The 16,302-nt window shown below is 47.4% G+C and overlaps 2 protein-coding genes across 2 annotated transcripts in view; both read right to left on the reverse strand.

Annotated features, from left to right (window-relative positions):
* ZC3HAV1 (zinc finger CCCH-type containing, antiviral 1) overlaps positions 1–16,302 on the reverse strand; it is a 76,722-nt gene that overhangs the window by 21,205 nt on the left and 39,215 nt on the right. The window contains exons 3-7 of the mRNA XM_060196655.1: positions 13,274–13,532; positions 10,277–11,152; positions 8,382–8,474; positions 4,909–5,032; positions 292–463 (exon numbers count right to left, since the gene is read on the reverse strand). Coding sequence (XP_060052638.1) covers positions 292–463; positions 4,909–5,032; positions 8,382–8,474; positions 10,277–11,152; positions 13,274–13,532 — 1,524 coding nt within the window. The remainder of the gene's footprint in view (positions 1–291; positions 464–4,908; positions 5,033–8,381; positions 8,475–10,276; positions 11,153–13,273; positions 13,533–16,302) is intronic.
* LOC132539728 (zinc finger CCCH-type antiviral protein 1-like) overlaps positions 1–16,302 on the reverse strand; it is a 73,782-nt gene that overhangs the window by 18,353 nt on the left and 39,127 nt on the right. The window contains exons 3-8 of the mRNA XM_060195667.1: positions 13,274–13,532; positions 10,730–11,152; positions 10,427–10,579; positions 8,382–8,474; positions 4,909–5,032; positions 292–463 (exon numbers count right to left, since the gene is read on the reverse strand). Of these exons, the coding sequence (XP_060051650.1) occupies positions 292–463; positions 4,909–5,032; positions 8,382–8,474; positions 10,427–10,579; positions 10,730–11,152; positions 13,274–13,532 (1,224 nt within the window). The remainder of the gene's footprint in view (positions 1–291; positions 464–4,908; positions 5,033–8,381; positions 8,475–10,426; positions 10,580–10,729; positions 11,153–13,273; positions 13,533–16,302) is intronic.

A 16,302-nucleotide genomic window follows, 5' to 3' on the forward strand; every position in this document is an offset into this window, starting at 1 on the left:
CACCACCAGACTCCCCGAGGTGAGGACTTTGACCTAGGTCCTTGTATATGATAACATGTGCATTCAACAGAGTGTGCCACCGCCTGGCCCCACAGGTAAATATATATTTTTTTAAAGTAGCTAATGCGTGTTTTGTTCAGGGTTACAATGGAAGCACAGCCTTGCTGAGATAAACGCAGATGCAGCCGTGCAGAATATAGACCAGTGGTTCTTCTTCCACCCCTCCGCCCAGCACCCAGCATTTCTGGTCTGCTTTGTACAAGGGCCCCCGTGGGGAGGAAGGGTCCTTACCTCTCCATACTCAACCCATCTGTCCGATTCATTCTTCCAATACCAAAGCCACTTGGTGGTGAAGGCAGAGTTGGTCCCGGTTATGACAGAGGAAGGTGTGGAGAGACGTCGGATACGATGCGAATTGCAAATCATTTTCTGGAAGTTGATGATCCGGTTTCCCACTGAAATGCTGAGAAGGGACAGCTGAATGTCAGCCACACGCTTCCTGGACCCTGTTTCCTACAGTACGGGGTACAGCAGAGATTTCCGGAAGCAACGTAATGTCTGACTTGACATTAAGGATTTGCAAAAATGATATTCTTCTCCGTGAGCATTTTTAAAAAATAATGATTGAGAAATTGAGAGGGGAGGAAGAGAGACACCTGCAGCCCTGCTTCACCACTCATGAAGCTTCTCCCCCTGCAGGTCCATGGTGATGTGTTTGCCGGCCCAAAGTTAACTGATTGATTAACTAATTAAAAGAGAGAGAACCAGAACATCACTCTGGCACATGAGTACCAGGGATTGAACTCAGGACCTCATGCTTGAGAATCTAATGTTTTAGCCACTATACTACCTTCCTAGCCACTGTAAATGTTTTTTGTTTCCTACAGTGTTATTTATGCCAGCGTGCAGTGAGCTGAGTCTCCTTACTTTTACATGAAGCAGTAGATGCTCTGGTTTTCTCAGTGGGGTTATTTAATATGGTTAATGCTGGTTGCCATATCATAATGGTTCTGCAAAAAGACTCTTAGACCTGAGGCACTAAAAGTTCCAGGTTCAATTCCCAGCACCACCATAAGCCAGAGCTGAGCAGTACTCTGGGGTAAGAAAAAAATAAATAAATTCTCGTGGTCCAGGAATTTGTGCAGTGGATGAAGTGTTGGATTCTCAAGCATGAAGTCCTGAGTTCAAGCCCTGGAAGCACATGTACCAGAGTGATGTCTGGTTCTCTCTCTCTCTCTCTCTCCCCTTCTATCTTCATGAATAAATAAATAAAATCTTTTTAAAAAATTCTCAATACATTTTTTATATTTATTTTATTTATTTATTCCCTTTTGTTGCCCTTGTTGTTTTATTGTTGTAGTTATTACTGTTGTTGTTGTTGTTGGATAGGACAGAGAGAAATGGAGAGAGGGAGGGGAAGACAGAGAGGAGGAGAGAAAGATAGACACCTGCAGACCTGCTTCACCGCCTGTGAAGTGACTCCCCTGCAGGTGGGGAGCCGGGGTTGGAGCCGGGATCCTTATGCTGGTCCTTGTGCTTTGCACCACCTGCGCTTAGCCCGCTGCACTACAGCCCGACTCCCATTCTCAATACATTTTAAGACTAGGTCCTGGAACATAATAGCAGAGGAGGACCTGGCAAGAGTTGAACTTTTATGTGGAAAACTAGTAAATGTTATGCATGTACAAACTATTGTATTTTACTGTTGACTGGAAACCATTAATCCTCCAATAAAAAATTAGAAAAAAAAAGACTCTCAGGGGCCCTGAGACTCGAGTTGAAAGGCTGAGAATCACTGTTCTCAGAAACACCTTCTAGAAGTTCCTCTTCTCAACTGGAAATGACTTTGTCCTCCAAGAGACTCTTGGAAAAGGTCCATTTAAAAAATATATATGTATTTAGTAATTTCTTTATTTTTAATAAAGAGAGAAATTGAGAGGAGAGGCAGAAAGGGAGAGGTGGGGGACAGACACACTTGCAGCACGGCTCTACTACTTGTGAAATTTCCCCTCTGCAGCTGGGGACCAGGGGCTTGAACCTGGGCCCTTGCACACTTCAATGTGTGTGCTTTACTGGGTGTGCCACTGCCCAGCTCCTCAAAGTCCCATTTTTAGTAATTTGTCAAGTGGATAGATTCAAGGAATTCTGTTAGACAGAGCACCTCCCAAATGCTCCCAAGATTCTTTGGTCCCAAAAGTCAACAGTTCTATGAGAAACTGCTTCAGATTTACTTAGGGGGAAAACACACCTAAAACCCAAGGAAATGGCCTGTGCTACCCCCTAGTGGCCAAATGCAGCAGTACAGGATCCTTACCTCACCCACAGATGCTGAAACTGTTGTAGAAACACCCCCCACGCACCCCACCCCCACCCCCTACATACACACAACGAATTAACTTATAAAATAGGGATGCATCTGACTAGCAAGACCAAATCCTGTCTCACCATCTCTGTCCTGACAGAAATAGCAATAAACAGCTCCCCCTCTTAGCTAAACCTTCAAGAGAAAGCCCCAAACACAAAGGAAGGTATAAACTGGAAGAAGAAAAAAAAAATCAACAGCCAACATCTACTTTTGAACTTAAAGAAACTACTCAGGGTCAGGTGGTGGTACACCTGGTTGAGTGCACATGTTACAGTGTGCAAGGACCCAGGTTCAAGCCCCCAGTCCCCACCTGCTGGGGGAAAGCTTTGCCAGTGGTAAAGCAGGGCTGCAAGTGTCTCTCTGTCTCTCTATCACCCTCTCCCCTCTCAATTTCTGGCTATCTCTGTCCAATAAATAAATAAAGATAATAAAAATGTTATTTAAAAAAGATCTGGGGCCCTAGTCAGGGAGTCCTGAGATTCCCAGACTTGACAGGCCTAGACCTCGAATAAATCTCTCTCTCCATTGTTACTGGTCATCTCTATCAGGAACAACAAAATAGACCCCTTTGTGGGCTCCCATAGGGCCTTGCCCTCAACGTGGATCAACAATGGTAGAAAATGTTCCATCCTCCGAAGGGAGAATGGACAGCATACTCTATCTTCCACCTGAGGAAAATGGGTTCTGAAATAGGGCAGCTTGGAACGTTCCTACTCATGACCACAAAATGTGAGCTCAGACCTACAGGGATGCAGAGGTCACATACGCACCTAAGCTGAATATGGGCCCCAGATCAGATCAAATCAATGGGGTTTACAGTCAACAATATTATACATCTTTCCCATATTTGGGAGCTACTCTCTTCCCTGATCCAGCTTTCTAGCCCTTTTTCCAGCCATGACATCATCTCCCCAGACAATAAGTTGGGTCCACCTGCATATCAGATGTCAGGCTCAGGAGAGAACTAGTATAGTCATGGGTCCTTTGGAATATAAGCCTACTAGCTATCTACAAAACAGAGACCCCCAAATCTTCATCTGCAATATTTCAGCTCTTAGGTTCAAGATTAGTCAACAATTTGTTTGGCTCTATATGTTAACTCTTCTTTCAGCCACCAGTTTCCAGATGCTACCATGATGCCAACCAAACTTCCCTGGGCAGACAACCCCACCAATGTGTCCTGGAGCTCCACTTACCCAGAGCCCCGCCCCACTAGGGAAAGAGAGAAACAGGCTGGGAGTGTGGATCGACCTGTCAACGCCCATGTGCAGCGGGGAAGCAATTATAGAAGCCAGACCTCCCACCTTCTGCACCCCATAATGACTCTGGGTCCATACTCCCAGAGAGATAAAAAATGGGAAAGCTATCAGGGGAGGGGAGGGGATACGGAGCTCTGGTGGTAGGAATTGTGTGGAGTTGTACCCCTCTTATCCTGTGGTTTTTGTCAGTATTTCCTTTTTATAAAAAGTATTTTAAAAAGAAAGAAAGAAAGAAAGAAAGAAAGAAAGAAAGAAAGAAAGGGAGAAAGAAAGAAAGGAAAAGATAAGAAAAGAACAGAAAAGAAAAGAAAAGAAACTACTCAAGGGCCGGGGCATCAGCACAGTGGTGAGGCAAAAAAATTTCACACCAGAGGCTCCAAGGACCCAAGTTCAATCCCCAGCCCCACTATAAACCAGAGCTAAGTAATACTCTTGATAAATTAAAAATATTTTTTTGTTATTTTTATTTATATAGACAGCCAGAAAGAGAGGGAAGGGAAAGGTTGAGAGGGAGAGAGACAGGGAGACACCTACAGCACTGCTTCACCACTCATGAAGCTTTCCCCCTGCAGGTGGGGACCAGGGACTTGAACCCAGGTCCTTACATACTATAACATGTGCACTCAACCAGGTATGCCACCACCTGGCCCTCATAAATTTATTTTTGAGGCTGGGTAGTAGAGTACCAGGTCAAGCACACCTGTTACTATGTGCAAAGACCCGGTTCAAGTCCCCATCTGCAGAACAAAGCTCCATGAGTGGCAAAGCAGTGTTGCACGTGTCTCCCTGTCTCCTCTCTCCTCTATCTACCCTTTCCCCCTCAATTTCTCTCTGTCACTATCTAATATGCAATAGATACAATAATTTTTAAAAAATAAAATAAATAAATTTACTTTTAAAGAAATTAGTCAAATCCTCGTAGGAGCCCATGGCTGAGTGCTTTTGTAGTGCTACAACACAGTGGAATAAACACTGGCCTCTGTGTTGTATTTCTTTCTGCAGAGCCTACTGACAGATATTACCTCAATAATCATGTAACTTGTTTATATGATCTGAGATGGGAAGAATCCCCAGAACCCCTCCTCCAGCCAGCCAGGCTCCTGTGAGTTCTGATCTACCCAGCCTAGGTATTTTTGGAAAGGACTTGTTGATCTACCTGGCAAGCTCCCCAAGGCCAGAATGAGGTTCTAAAAGGGAAAAAAGTTTTTTCCTTCTACCCCCAAGCCTAGTGCTGGGCTTTTGAAGCCAGGGCCTCTCGCCAGCTGGGGCTGGCCAACAACTTACAAGCGATTTTGGGGGTCACAGTAGGCCTTTTCTATAGTTTCCATGGGCTGGAGGTCCGTCCAGGCACCGTCTATGTAGATCTGCCACTGGTAGGGGAGGTGGAAGTGAACTTGACTGCAGTTTCCTGGGGAGACAGAGAGGGGTGCTGAGAATTATTCTTTTTTTTGCCTCCAGGGTTATTGCTGGGGTTCAGTGCCTGCACCACGAGTCCACTGCTCCTGGAGACTTTTCCCCCCTTTTTTGTTGCCCTTGGTTTTTTAATCATTGTTGTGGTTATTATTATTGTTGCTATTATTGCTGTTGGATAGGACAGAGAGAAATCGAAAGGGGAAGGGAAGACAGAGGGGGGAGAGAAAGACAGACACCTGCAGACCTGCTTCACCACCCATGAAGGGAGCCCCCTGTAGGGGGTGGAGCCAGGAGCTCGAACCAGGATCCTTATGCCAGTCCTTGCACTTTGCACCATGTACGCTTAACCCACTGCGCTACCTCCCGACCCCTGAGAATCATTCTTTATGCCCCAATACCCCAGGCCTGAGGGAGCCAGACTTCTCCCCCTGCTGGGCTCTGGCTGCACACCACCATAGACAGAGCTCTCCCTGCTCTGGGTACCCAGAGACTTGTCCGAAATCAAAACTTCCAGGCTGGACAGTGGCACAGCTGGTTGAGTGCACATGTCACCATGCACAAGGACCCAGGTTTGAGCCCCATGCCCCACCTGCAGAGGGGGGCTTCATGAATGATGGAGCAGTGCTGCAGATGTTTCTCTCTCTCTATTTCCTCTTTCCTCTCAGTTTCTCTATATATCTTAAAAGAGAAAAATCAAAACTTCCCCACACCCAAAAGGTAATGTACCCACACGGACCCTAATGTCACTCTAAGTTAGCAGCTGCCCTTTCCACACTTCCCAGGTGGAAAGACAAAGATCAAATGCTTTCCATCAGAAGCCACTGCTGGGTTTTTCTGTTTTTGTTGGGTTTGATTTTTTTGCCACCAGGGTTATCGCTGGGGCTTCATATCTGGATGAATCCACCACACCCTACAGACTCTGCATTTATAGGGTAATTTTTTCATTTTATTTTTTTAATTGTTGTAGTCATTGTTGCTATTGATGTCATCGTTGTTGGATAGTACAGAGAGAAATGAAGAGAGGAGGGGAAGACAGAGAGAGGGAGAGAAAGATAGACACCTGCAGACCTGCTTCACCGCTTGTAAAGTGACTTTCCTGCAGATGGGGAGCCGGTGGCTCGAACCAGGATCCTTACGTTGGTCCTTGCGCTTTGCGCCATGTGTGCTTACCCTGCTGCGCTACCGCCCAACTCCCCTCATTTTATTTTTTGTAACTCTTTATTTATTCATTATTGGAGAGAGAAACTGAGAGAGGGAGAGGAGATAATGAGGGAAAGAGACAGAGAGATACCTCCAGTCCTGCTTCACCACTTGTGAAGCTTTGTAGGGACCAGGGGTTTGAACTTGAGTCCTTGTGCACTGTAATGTGTACACTTAACCAGGTGTACCACCATCTGGCCCCTCTCTTTGCAATTTTTTAAAAAATTTTAACTCGGTGGGGACAGGGCAGGTGGTGGTTCACTCAGACCGCACACGTTACTACGCACAAGGACTGGGATTCAAGCCCCCAGCCCCCATCTGCGAGCAGGAAACTTCATCCCTGGTAAAAAGCAGGTTTGCAGGTGTGTGTGTGTGTGTGTCCCTTACTATCTTCTTTCTCAATTTCTCTCTGTCCTATCAAATAAATAAATATTAGAGGATGAGAGGCACAGAGGGAGACAGAAAAAAGAGACACCACTGCTCCACTACTCATGAAGTTTCTTTGCTTTGTGCTCCAATACGGCAGCATGCCTGAGACCTCAGAGGAACCTGGTTTAGTCCCCGGCACCACCATAACCCAGAGCTAAACAGCACATTCCCCAATCTCTCTTACATACACACACACACACACACACACACACACACACACACACACACACACACAATCCTAGTGGGGCTGGTATGACCCAGGATTCACACATTGAAGGAAGCTTCAATGCTGCAGTCTCTCTCACACTCTCCCTCTCCCTGCCTCTCTATCTCTGTACAAGGACCTGGGTTCAAGCCACTGGTTTCCACCGACCACAGGAGACTTTATGAGTGGTAAAGTAGTTGCAAGTGTGTCTCTCTGTCTCTCTCTCTCTACACCCCCATTTCCTTTCAACTTTTTTAGTCTCTATCCAAAACACTTACATAAATCAAGTATTAAAATAAATAAAATTGCAAACAAGACCATAGATTGGCCAAGGGTCAGATCCCAATGTGTCCGTGAGGCCTTCACTGCTCGGCGCATCCAATCTAGCATCTATAAAGTGGGTTCACAACAGCACCTACTCCTCAGATTGATGGGTTTAGTTTTCTTTTTTTTTATTTCTTTTTTTAATATTTATTTATTTATTTCCTTTTGTTGTCCTTGTTGTTTTATTGTTGTAGTTATTATTGTTGTTGTTACTGATGTCGTCATTGTTGGATAGGACAGAAAGAAATGGAGAGAGGGGGGGAAGACAGAGGGGGAGAGAAAGACAGACACCTGCAGACCTGCTTCCCCTGCAGGTGTGGAGCTGGGGGCTCGAACCAGGATCCTTACACCGGTCTTAACCCGCGGAGCTACCACCCGACTCCCTCTTTTTTATTTCTTTATTGGGAGAGTAATGAATGTTTTACAGTCGACAGTAAATACAATAGTTTGTACATGCGTAACTTTTCCCAGTTGGGTTTATTTTTCTTTGCACAGCAGCACAGATACACACAGGGACTCACGCATAAGCAATATCTCTGCGGAGAGGCCTCCTAGGTCCATCTTTTTCATTATTTCTTTTCATAGCGAGAGGGCTAGGAAGAGCCTGAGGGAGGAGAGACAGCACAGCACAACTCCACCATTTGGGGATCACCCCCAACCTCTATGGCATCTGTGGCGATCCCATGGGATGCTGGGACTCAAGCCCAGGGTCGCCCGTATAGGAGGAGTGCGCACTACTGGGTGAGCTATCTCCCAGCCCTTTCATGTGAACTCTCAAGATGTGTGGGGGGTTCTTAGCAGAGATGGAGATACAGGGGCAGATGCACACCTGGTTAAGTGCACATAGTGCTAAGCACAAGGACTTGAGCAAGGACACAGGTTCAAGCTCCCAGCTCCCCACCTGCAGGGGGGATGCTTCACAGGTTTGCATGTGTCTCTCCTTCTCTTTCCCTCTCTGTCTCCCCCTCCTCTCTCCTTTCTCTGTCCTTTGCAATAAAGTAGAAAGTAATGACCGCCAGGAGCAGTGGACTCACAGTGCCAGCACCAAACCCCAGCGATCACCCTAGAGGCAGAAAAAAAAAAAAAAAAAAAAAACCAGAGATGGAGCCGCAGTAAGTGTTCAGTAAACACCACTTCTGTGACTACTGGTAATATCTCTTTCTAGAAAGGGGCTGGCGTTACTCACGGAGTTGACAGCTCTTGTTCAGGTGGTTCAAGCAAATGTCCTTGGAGTCACGGTCATCCGTCACGGGAGAGGCAATCACACGAGAGACGGAATCTGTGAAGCAAACAAACAAGCACCAGTGTAAATGCAACCCCAGGTAGTGGAGAGAGCATAATGCTGATGCAAAAAAATACTTTCCAGACCCAGTCCAGCTCCAAAGTCCCAGGTTCAGAGCCCAGCAGCAGCAGAGGCCAGAACCGAGCAGGGCTCAGGTCTCTTCTTCTCTGTATTTACCTCCCATTCTCTTTCATTTAAATAAAGCCAATTATATATAAAATGTCTAACCCCAATCATCTTCTCACTCGCCTTGGGAACGAATGTGAGGACCTGGGCATGCAGTGGGGAACAGTCCTGAGTTACATGTTGCTCACAAGAACCTAGTCAGGACTGGGCGGGTGGTGGCACACCTGATTAAAAGCACTGGTTACTATGCGCAAGGATTCAGGTTCAATCCCCCATACCTCACCTGCAGAGGGGAAGCTTCACAAGTGGTAAAGCAGGTCTGCAGGTGTCTATTTTTCTCTCTCCCTATCTCCCCGCCCCTGTCAATTTCTCTCTGTCCTGTCAAGTAAAATTAAAGAACAGAATTTTTAAGAGAAAAAATAGATAATATTTAAAAAAAAAAAAAAAAAAAAAGAACTACCCAGTCAGCTCCTCCCTAAACACTGATGTGGGAGTTGGCACAGTGGGTAGATCACCTGAACTGTGAGCCTAAGATCCCGAGTTTGATCCCCTGTGTTGCATGTGACAGAGTGATCTTCTTGTTCTCTCTCATGCAATCATTAGTAAATGAATTTAAAATTATTTTAGGGATTAGGTGGTGATACACCCAGTTGAGTGCACACCTTACAGAGAGCAGGGACCCAGGTTCAAGCCCCTGGTCCCCACCTACAGGAGGGAAGCTTCACACGTGGCGAAGCAGTGCTACAGGTGTCTCTCTCTTTCCCTATCTCCTTTCCCCTTTCATTTTCTCACTGTCCTATCAAAATAAGAGGGAAACCACCAAGAGTGGTGAATTTGCCGTGCAGACATTTTTATTTATTTATTTTTAAGAAAAAGAGTACATTCTAAACATAAGCATTAGGATCCTGTGAGATATGTGAGGCATCTTTTTTTCAGGACAGAAGATGTCAGGGATTGAACCTGGGGGCCTCAGACCTGTAAGACATGAGCCCTACCACTGAGTGAGACCCCTGGAGCTGTTTCTCAAGAAAATAAAAGGGTTTATTTACTTGCAAAGTAGAGAGAGAGAGAGAGAGAGAATGAGAATCAGAGCCCTCTGTCCCCACCTGCAGGGCAGAAGCTTCATGAGCAGTGAAGCAGTGCTGCAGAAATCTGTCTCTCTATCTCCCCCTTCACTTTCTATCTCTCTGGCAAATGCAATGCTGGGAATGGAGCTCAAGGTCTCACTAGAGAATCCAGAGCCGTATCCACTGCACCAGCCCCCTAGTTCTACATTTATCTCTTAAATATTCAATATGTGGGAAGAGGGGACTGGCAGGGGTGTACCCTTGTACACCTTGTACCTGGGTGTACCCAGGGGTGTACCTCACCTTGTTCAAGGACCCAGGTTCAAGCCCCGAACCCCCCTTCTGCAGGTGGGGAAGCTTCAAGTGGTGAAGCAGTACTACTGGCGTCTCTCTGTCTCCCCCTTCCCTTTCGATTCCTCTCTGCCTCTATCTAATAAAGCCCTTAGTCCACTGCCCTTAATGGTAGAAGTCCCCAGAGAAACCCCAGCCACGGCCACTCTGCTGCAGACACAGGGTCCCCTCTGCCCCATGCAGACACAGCCTGGGTCCTCCCCCGTCCCTGGCAGGCTTGGGCAGAGTACTGATGATCAGGCCCCCAGCACCCACCTCTGCTGCTGGAGGCAGGTGGTGACCTGGGTGCAGAGCTCAGTGGTGCAGGGACTGTGGTTGTCACCGGAGTCGCAGGGGCTGGTGTCCTCGAACCCTTGGTCCCAGAGTGTGGCCCGTCCCCTCTCCCCAGCGAGGGCATGCTTGTACCCGAGGCAGCAGTGTACTGGTCATGGGTAGTGACTTTCGCCACATTCCTGGCGCCATGAGCCGCATGGGGGACAAACTTGTCGGTCAGGATGATCTTCTCCCCGTGCTTTCCATTCACAAAGGCCACTCCCTGGCCGTTATCTGGGGAGCTTCCTGGGGCCCTGGGGAGCCCAGGGCTCCGGGGTGAGGGAGCCTCCTTAGGTGCTCTAAAGAGGGGTGTGCAAGCTGGGGGGCTTGCAGGGGCCCCACCTACCGTATCATTACTGAAAGGAGGGAGGGGCCAGCACTCTGTTTTCCTGCTACCTGCCTGATAGACAAGAAGGTCCTTGGCAAACAAGTCCCTGAGTGGGGACCCCGGGGGACTGCGAGTGGCCGGGCTCAGGGGCAAGGAGCTCTCTTTGGTGCTTAGGTCCTGCAGCCAGGTCACCGGGCCCTGGGGCCTCAAAGGTCGTGGGTCGGCTCCAACAGGGGCCACACCGGGTGTCTTCGATGGCACTGAGGCTGGCTCCCAGAGAGGCCCCTGACTACCCAGGCACCCCAGCTTCTGGGTGAGCCTCTCCACTGGTTCATCCTTGTCCAGAAGGTCCAGCTTATCTGGACTGGGTGTGCAGGACCTATCGAGAGGAGTCAAGAGTGTGGAGAGGAATTCCTGTTTGCCCTGTGAAAGTTGGTCTCGACTCTTGCTTCTTTCTTTACTGGACGGATCTCTGCGGTGTGAAGAGTGAACTATAGGAGAGAGAACAGTGAAAAATCAGTGCTGACATAATCAACTCCTTACCGGTGTGTGTGTGTGTGTGTGTGTGTGTGTGTGTGTGTGTGTTCATAGAGCCACTCCCAGGGTGCTTTTTGCCTTCAGCTAGAGAAAGACAAGATAGAAACAGAGATACCATAATAATGGAGCTTCTCCTGATACCATGGCATCTCCCATGTGGTGCCAGGACATCAGCCTAAGCCACCACTCACCTCTAATACATTTGCTTCTGAGAACTGATCCCCACAAACAATCCCTCAGGACAATCCCATGTTCAGAGAAAAGGCATGATATGTGGAGTCAGCCCATGTGAACTGCCACTTCCTAGTGGTGTGAAGCCACTGAAACAAGGTTTCATCTGTTTTGGTTTTTTTGCCACCAAGGATATCAATAAATCCACAACTAACCAAAAGCCCTTTTCTTTCTTTCTTTCTTTCTTTCTTTCTTTCTTTCTTTCTTTCTTTCTTTCTGTCTGTCTGTCTTTCTTAAGACAGAGAGAAAATACAGAGAGGAGGTAGAGAGAACTGGACACAGAGACACCTACAGCACTGCTTCACAGCTCATGAAGCTTCCCCCTGTGGGTGGGGCCCAGGGCTTGAGCCTGGATCCCTGTGAATGTAACATGCATGCCCGACCTGACACATGGCTACCTGTCACCTTCACCCACAATTGAAAGTTGCTGGCAACTGAAGTCACTTGACATTCTGGAGTTTCTGCTTCCTCACCCATCCAGTGAGGCATACCTGTCTTGCTTCATGGCTTTGCTGTGAGGAAAGATGATATTTTTGGGGGGACAGGGAAGCTCGCTCAACATTCCTAAGCTTCTTCTACCTGTAGCCATATGTCCCAGCTGACTTAGCAGAGCATATGCTCAGAGGCTGAGCCATAGAGGGAAAGGTTTCACTTGCCAGAGAGAATGGAAGAATTATTATCCATGCAGTTAGGAAAGGTCTTTATTAATTACTTAATTAATTTATTTATTTTGGATAAAAACAGAGAAATTGAGGGGGAGGGCGAGAAAGAAAGGGAGAGAGAGAGAGAAGTAGCACTGTTTCACTACTCATGAAACATCCCCCTCACCCCCGCATGTGAGGCCTGTGTGCTTGAACCCAGGTCCATGAGCAGGGTAATAAGTGCACTCAGCCACATGAGTCATCCCTGCCCCCCCATCTCTGTTTCTCTCTGTATTTCTCTCATCAAATAGTGGTTCTGCCAAAAACTTTCTTGCATGAGGCTGGTCCCAGGTTTAATCCCCAGCCCCAACAGAAGTCAGAGCTGAGCAGGGCTCTGGTCTCTCTTTGTCTCTTTCTCTCAGTATCTCTCTCATTACATTAATAAACATTATTAAAAATTATTTGTGGTACATCTGGTTAAGCACACACATTACACTGTGCAAGGATGTATGTTCAAGCCCCCATGAATGGTGAAGCAGGGCTACGGGTGTCTCTCTCTGTCTCTTTCCCTCTCTATCTCCCCCGCTCCTCTCAAGCTCCGTCTCTATCAATAATAAACAAATAAATGAATAAAATATTTAAGAAGAAAGAGATTATTTCTTTCTAAAATATTAAAAACAGAAAGATAGACATTAAAAGAGTAGGGGCCGGGTGGTGGCACACCTCACTGAGCACACATGTTACAATGCACAAGGACCCAAGTTCAAGCTCCCACTCCCCATCTGCAGTGGGAAAGCTTTGCAAGTGGTGAAGCAGGGCTGCAGGTGTCTCTCTGTCTCTCACCTTCTCTATCACCCCTTCCCTCTCAATTTCTGGCTGTCTCTATCCAATAAATAAAGATAATTTTAAAAAGATTTTAAAAAAAGAAATTAAAAGAGTAGGGAGACTGAGAGGAAGTGAGACAGAGAGAAATAAAGACGCCTGCAGACCTGCCTCACCACTTGTGAAGCTTTCTGCCTACAGGTGGAGACCAGGGCTTGAACCCGGGTCCTTGTACATGGTAACCTGTGTGCTCAGCCCTCTGACCCTCCCTGAAAGCTCTGTCCTCTCTCTCTGAGCCGCTTGGGGTGATGTGTGGAGAATGGTTGAGTGCCCCATTTCACCTCCCGCGTGTGTGAAGTGTGAGATTGGGGGGGGGGGTACCTCTGCCCCTGGTGGCAGGCAGCCTGCGGCGGCCGTGCTTGCTGTTGCAGATGTCCTGGATGTTCTGCACCGTGTCTGTGCTCAGCCCGTGCTCCTCCATGACGGCCAGCACGCGGCGCTCCAGGAGGTTGTGTGAGCGCAGGCAGTTGGGGAAGCCGCAGTTGCCCCGCGTGAAGTGCTCGCAGATGTGCAGGCGCTCGCATGGCGGGGTCTGAAGACACACCTGGCGCCGGCCCTCACCCTTGTAGGTCTTGCAGATCTGCAGCGGCAAGAGACGATAGTTGGGGGAATGGGGGGTGACACCTTCCCATAACTAAGGGGCCAAAGGGAGTCTGCAGAAAATCCCAGGTCGCCAGAGAGACTGCCGAGAAAACGGGAGTGCCACCATCTCCAGGAGTGGTACAGGGCTCCCCACTAAACGGAGGCAGGTTTTGTTCCTGCTGCATAGGATATCTTGCTTGCTTTCTCTCTCTCCCAACCAGAGCTGCTCAGCTCTGACTTAAGGTGGTGCTGGGGGCTGAACCTGACACACTGGAACCTCAGGCATGACCGACTTTTTGCAGAACCACTGTGCTTGTCTCCCCAGCCTTTATTGCTGTTTTCTTTCTATTTTAATGAAAGAGAGATACAGACATAAAGATACAGAGAGAGACCAGAGCTCTTAGCTGTGTTGGGGACTGAACCTGGGACCTCAGAGCCTCAGCCAGGAAAGTCCTTTTGCAGAAGCATTATGCTGTCTCCTCAGCTGTTACTGCTAGTTTCTTCTTTCCTTTCTTCCTCTCTTTTTATTTTAATGAGTGAGAGAGATATAGAGAGAGAGGAGGAAGTGGCTCTGCAGTAGAGGGGGGAGAGAGAGAAGGAAATAGCTCTGCAGGAGAGGATCTGGTCAGGTCCCCCAGGCCCCTGGCACCTCCCCAGAATAGCAACAAATCCCGGGATGCTGGAGCCATGCTTTGCTCTCCCCAGCCCCCACCCTCATCCTGTCTCTCACTACCTCTTGTTCTCATTCTAAAAAATTAGAACAAGGGGACCAGAAGAAAAATCATAAGACTGCAAAAGACTTTCCTGCCTGGGGCTCTGAGGTCCCAGGTTCAATCCCCAGCACAGCCATAAGCCAGAGCTGAGCAGCACTATAGTTAAAATTTTTTAAATATTATAGAAGCCACCTTCTGCACCCCATAAAGATTTTTTTCTTTCTTTTTTTTTGCCTCTAGGGTTATTGCTGGGGCTCACTCAGTACATGCACTACGACTCCACTGCTCCCGGTGGCCATGTTTTCTATGTTATTGAATAGGACAAAGAGAAATTGAAAGGGAAGGGGGAAATAAAAAAGAGAGACACCTGCCAACCTGCTTCGCTGCTCATAAAGCTTCCCCCCCACACAGGTGGGGAACCAGGGGATCGAACCTGGATCCTTGCACAGGTCTTTTCTTGTACTTTGTACTATGTGCACTTAGCCAGGTGCTCCACTGCCTGTCCCCTCAACTTATTTCTGTTATATCAAATAAAAGGAAAAAAATAGCAATCAGGAACAGTGGATTCAGCTCATAGGCACTGACCCCCAGTGATAACCCTGATGGCAATAAAATGAATTAATCAGTTAATTAATTAATTATAACAAAAGATTGGTCTGGGAGATATCCATTTGTTGTTCCATTTCCAGCACATATTAAGAGAAACAAAATGGGGGTTGGGCGGTGAGTAGAGCACACATGTTACCATGCACAAGGACCCAGGTTCAAACCCCAATTCCCAGCTATAGGGGGGAAGCTTCATCAGTGGTGGAGCAGTGCTGCACGTATCTCTCTCTATGTTTACCCTTCTCTCTCAATTGTTTCTATCCAAAAATAAATAAAATAAAGAATTTAAAAAAGCAAAATGGTAAGGGCCAGGTGGTAGCGCAGGGGGTTAAACGCACATGGTACAAAGCGTAAGGACTGGGTTTTTTTAAAATATTTATTTATTTATTTTTCCTTTTTGTTGCCCTTGTTGTTTCACATTGTTGTGGTTTTTTTTTTTTAAATATTTACTTTATTTTATTTATTCCCTTTTGTTGCCCTTGTTTTTTTTTTTATTGTTGTACTTATTATTGTTGTTGTCGTTGTTGGATAGGACAGAGAGAAATGGAGAGAGGAGGGGAAGACAGAGAGGAGGAGAGAAAGATAGACACCTGCAGACCTACTTCATCACCTGTGAAGCGACTCCCCTGCAGGTGGGGAGCCGGGGTTCAAACCGGGATCCTTATGCCGGTCCTTGTGCTTTGCATCACCTGCGCTTAACCCACTGCGCTACAGCCCGACTCCCTGTTGCGGTTATTAATGTCATTATTGTTGGATAGGACAGAGAGAAATGGAGAAGAAGAGGAAGATAAAAGAGGGGAAGAGAAGGACAGACACCTGTCCTTCACCTGACCTGCTTCACTGCTTGTGAAGCGACTCCCCTGCAGGTGGGGAGCCCGGGGCTCAAATTGGGATCCTTGCGCCGGTCCTTTTGCTTTGTGCCATGTGCGCTTAATCCACTGCGCCACCGCCCAACTCCCCAAGGACTGGTTTAAGGATCCCAGTTCGAGCCCCTGGCTCCCCACCTGCAGGGGAGTCGCTTCACAGGCAGTGAAGCAGGTCTACAGGTGTCTAGCTTTCTATCCCCATCCTTCCCCTCCTCTCTTGATTTCTCTCTGTCCTAACCAACAACAATAGCAGTAACAACAATAATAATAACAAGGGCAGCAACAACAAAAGAAAGGGGGGTTGGCCTCCAGGAGCAGTGGATTCATAGTGCAGGTACCAAGCCCCAGAGAGAACCCTGGAAACAAACAAAAAAAAAGGTTCTGGGTGATTTTGAAGAACTGAGCACAGGAACTGAGCACAAGAACTGACCAAGTTCAAGGCCAGACAAACAGATCTTCTCAGGTGTCACAGCAAGTCTTAATCTGCTAAGCAGTTCACACTAAAGCAAAGAGAGGGTCCTTGTGTAGGGGCATTAAATGCTGGACTCCTGGAAATATCAACAGAGACTCACACAAGTACCTA

Source organism: Erinaceus europaeus, chromosome 8 (genome assembly GCF_950295315.1).
Source record: "Erinaceus europaeus chromosome 8, mEriEur2.1, whole genome shotgun sequence".
NCBI lineage: Eukaryota > Metazoa > Chordata > Mammalia > Eulipotyphla > Erinaceidae > Erinaceus > Erinaceus europaeus.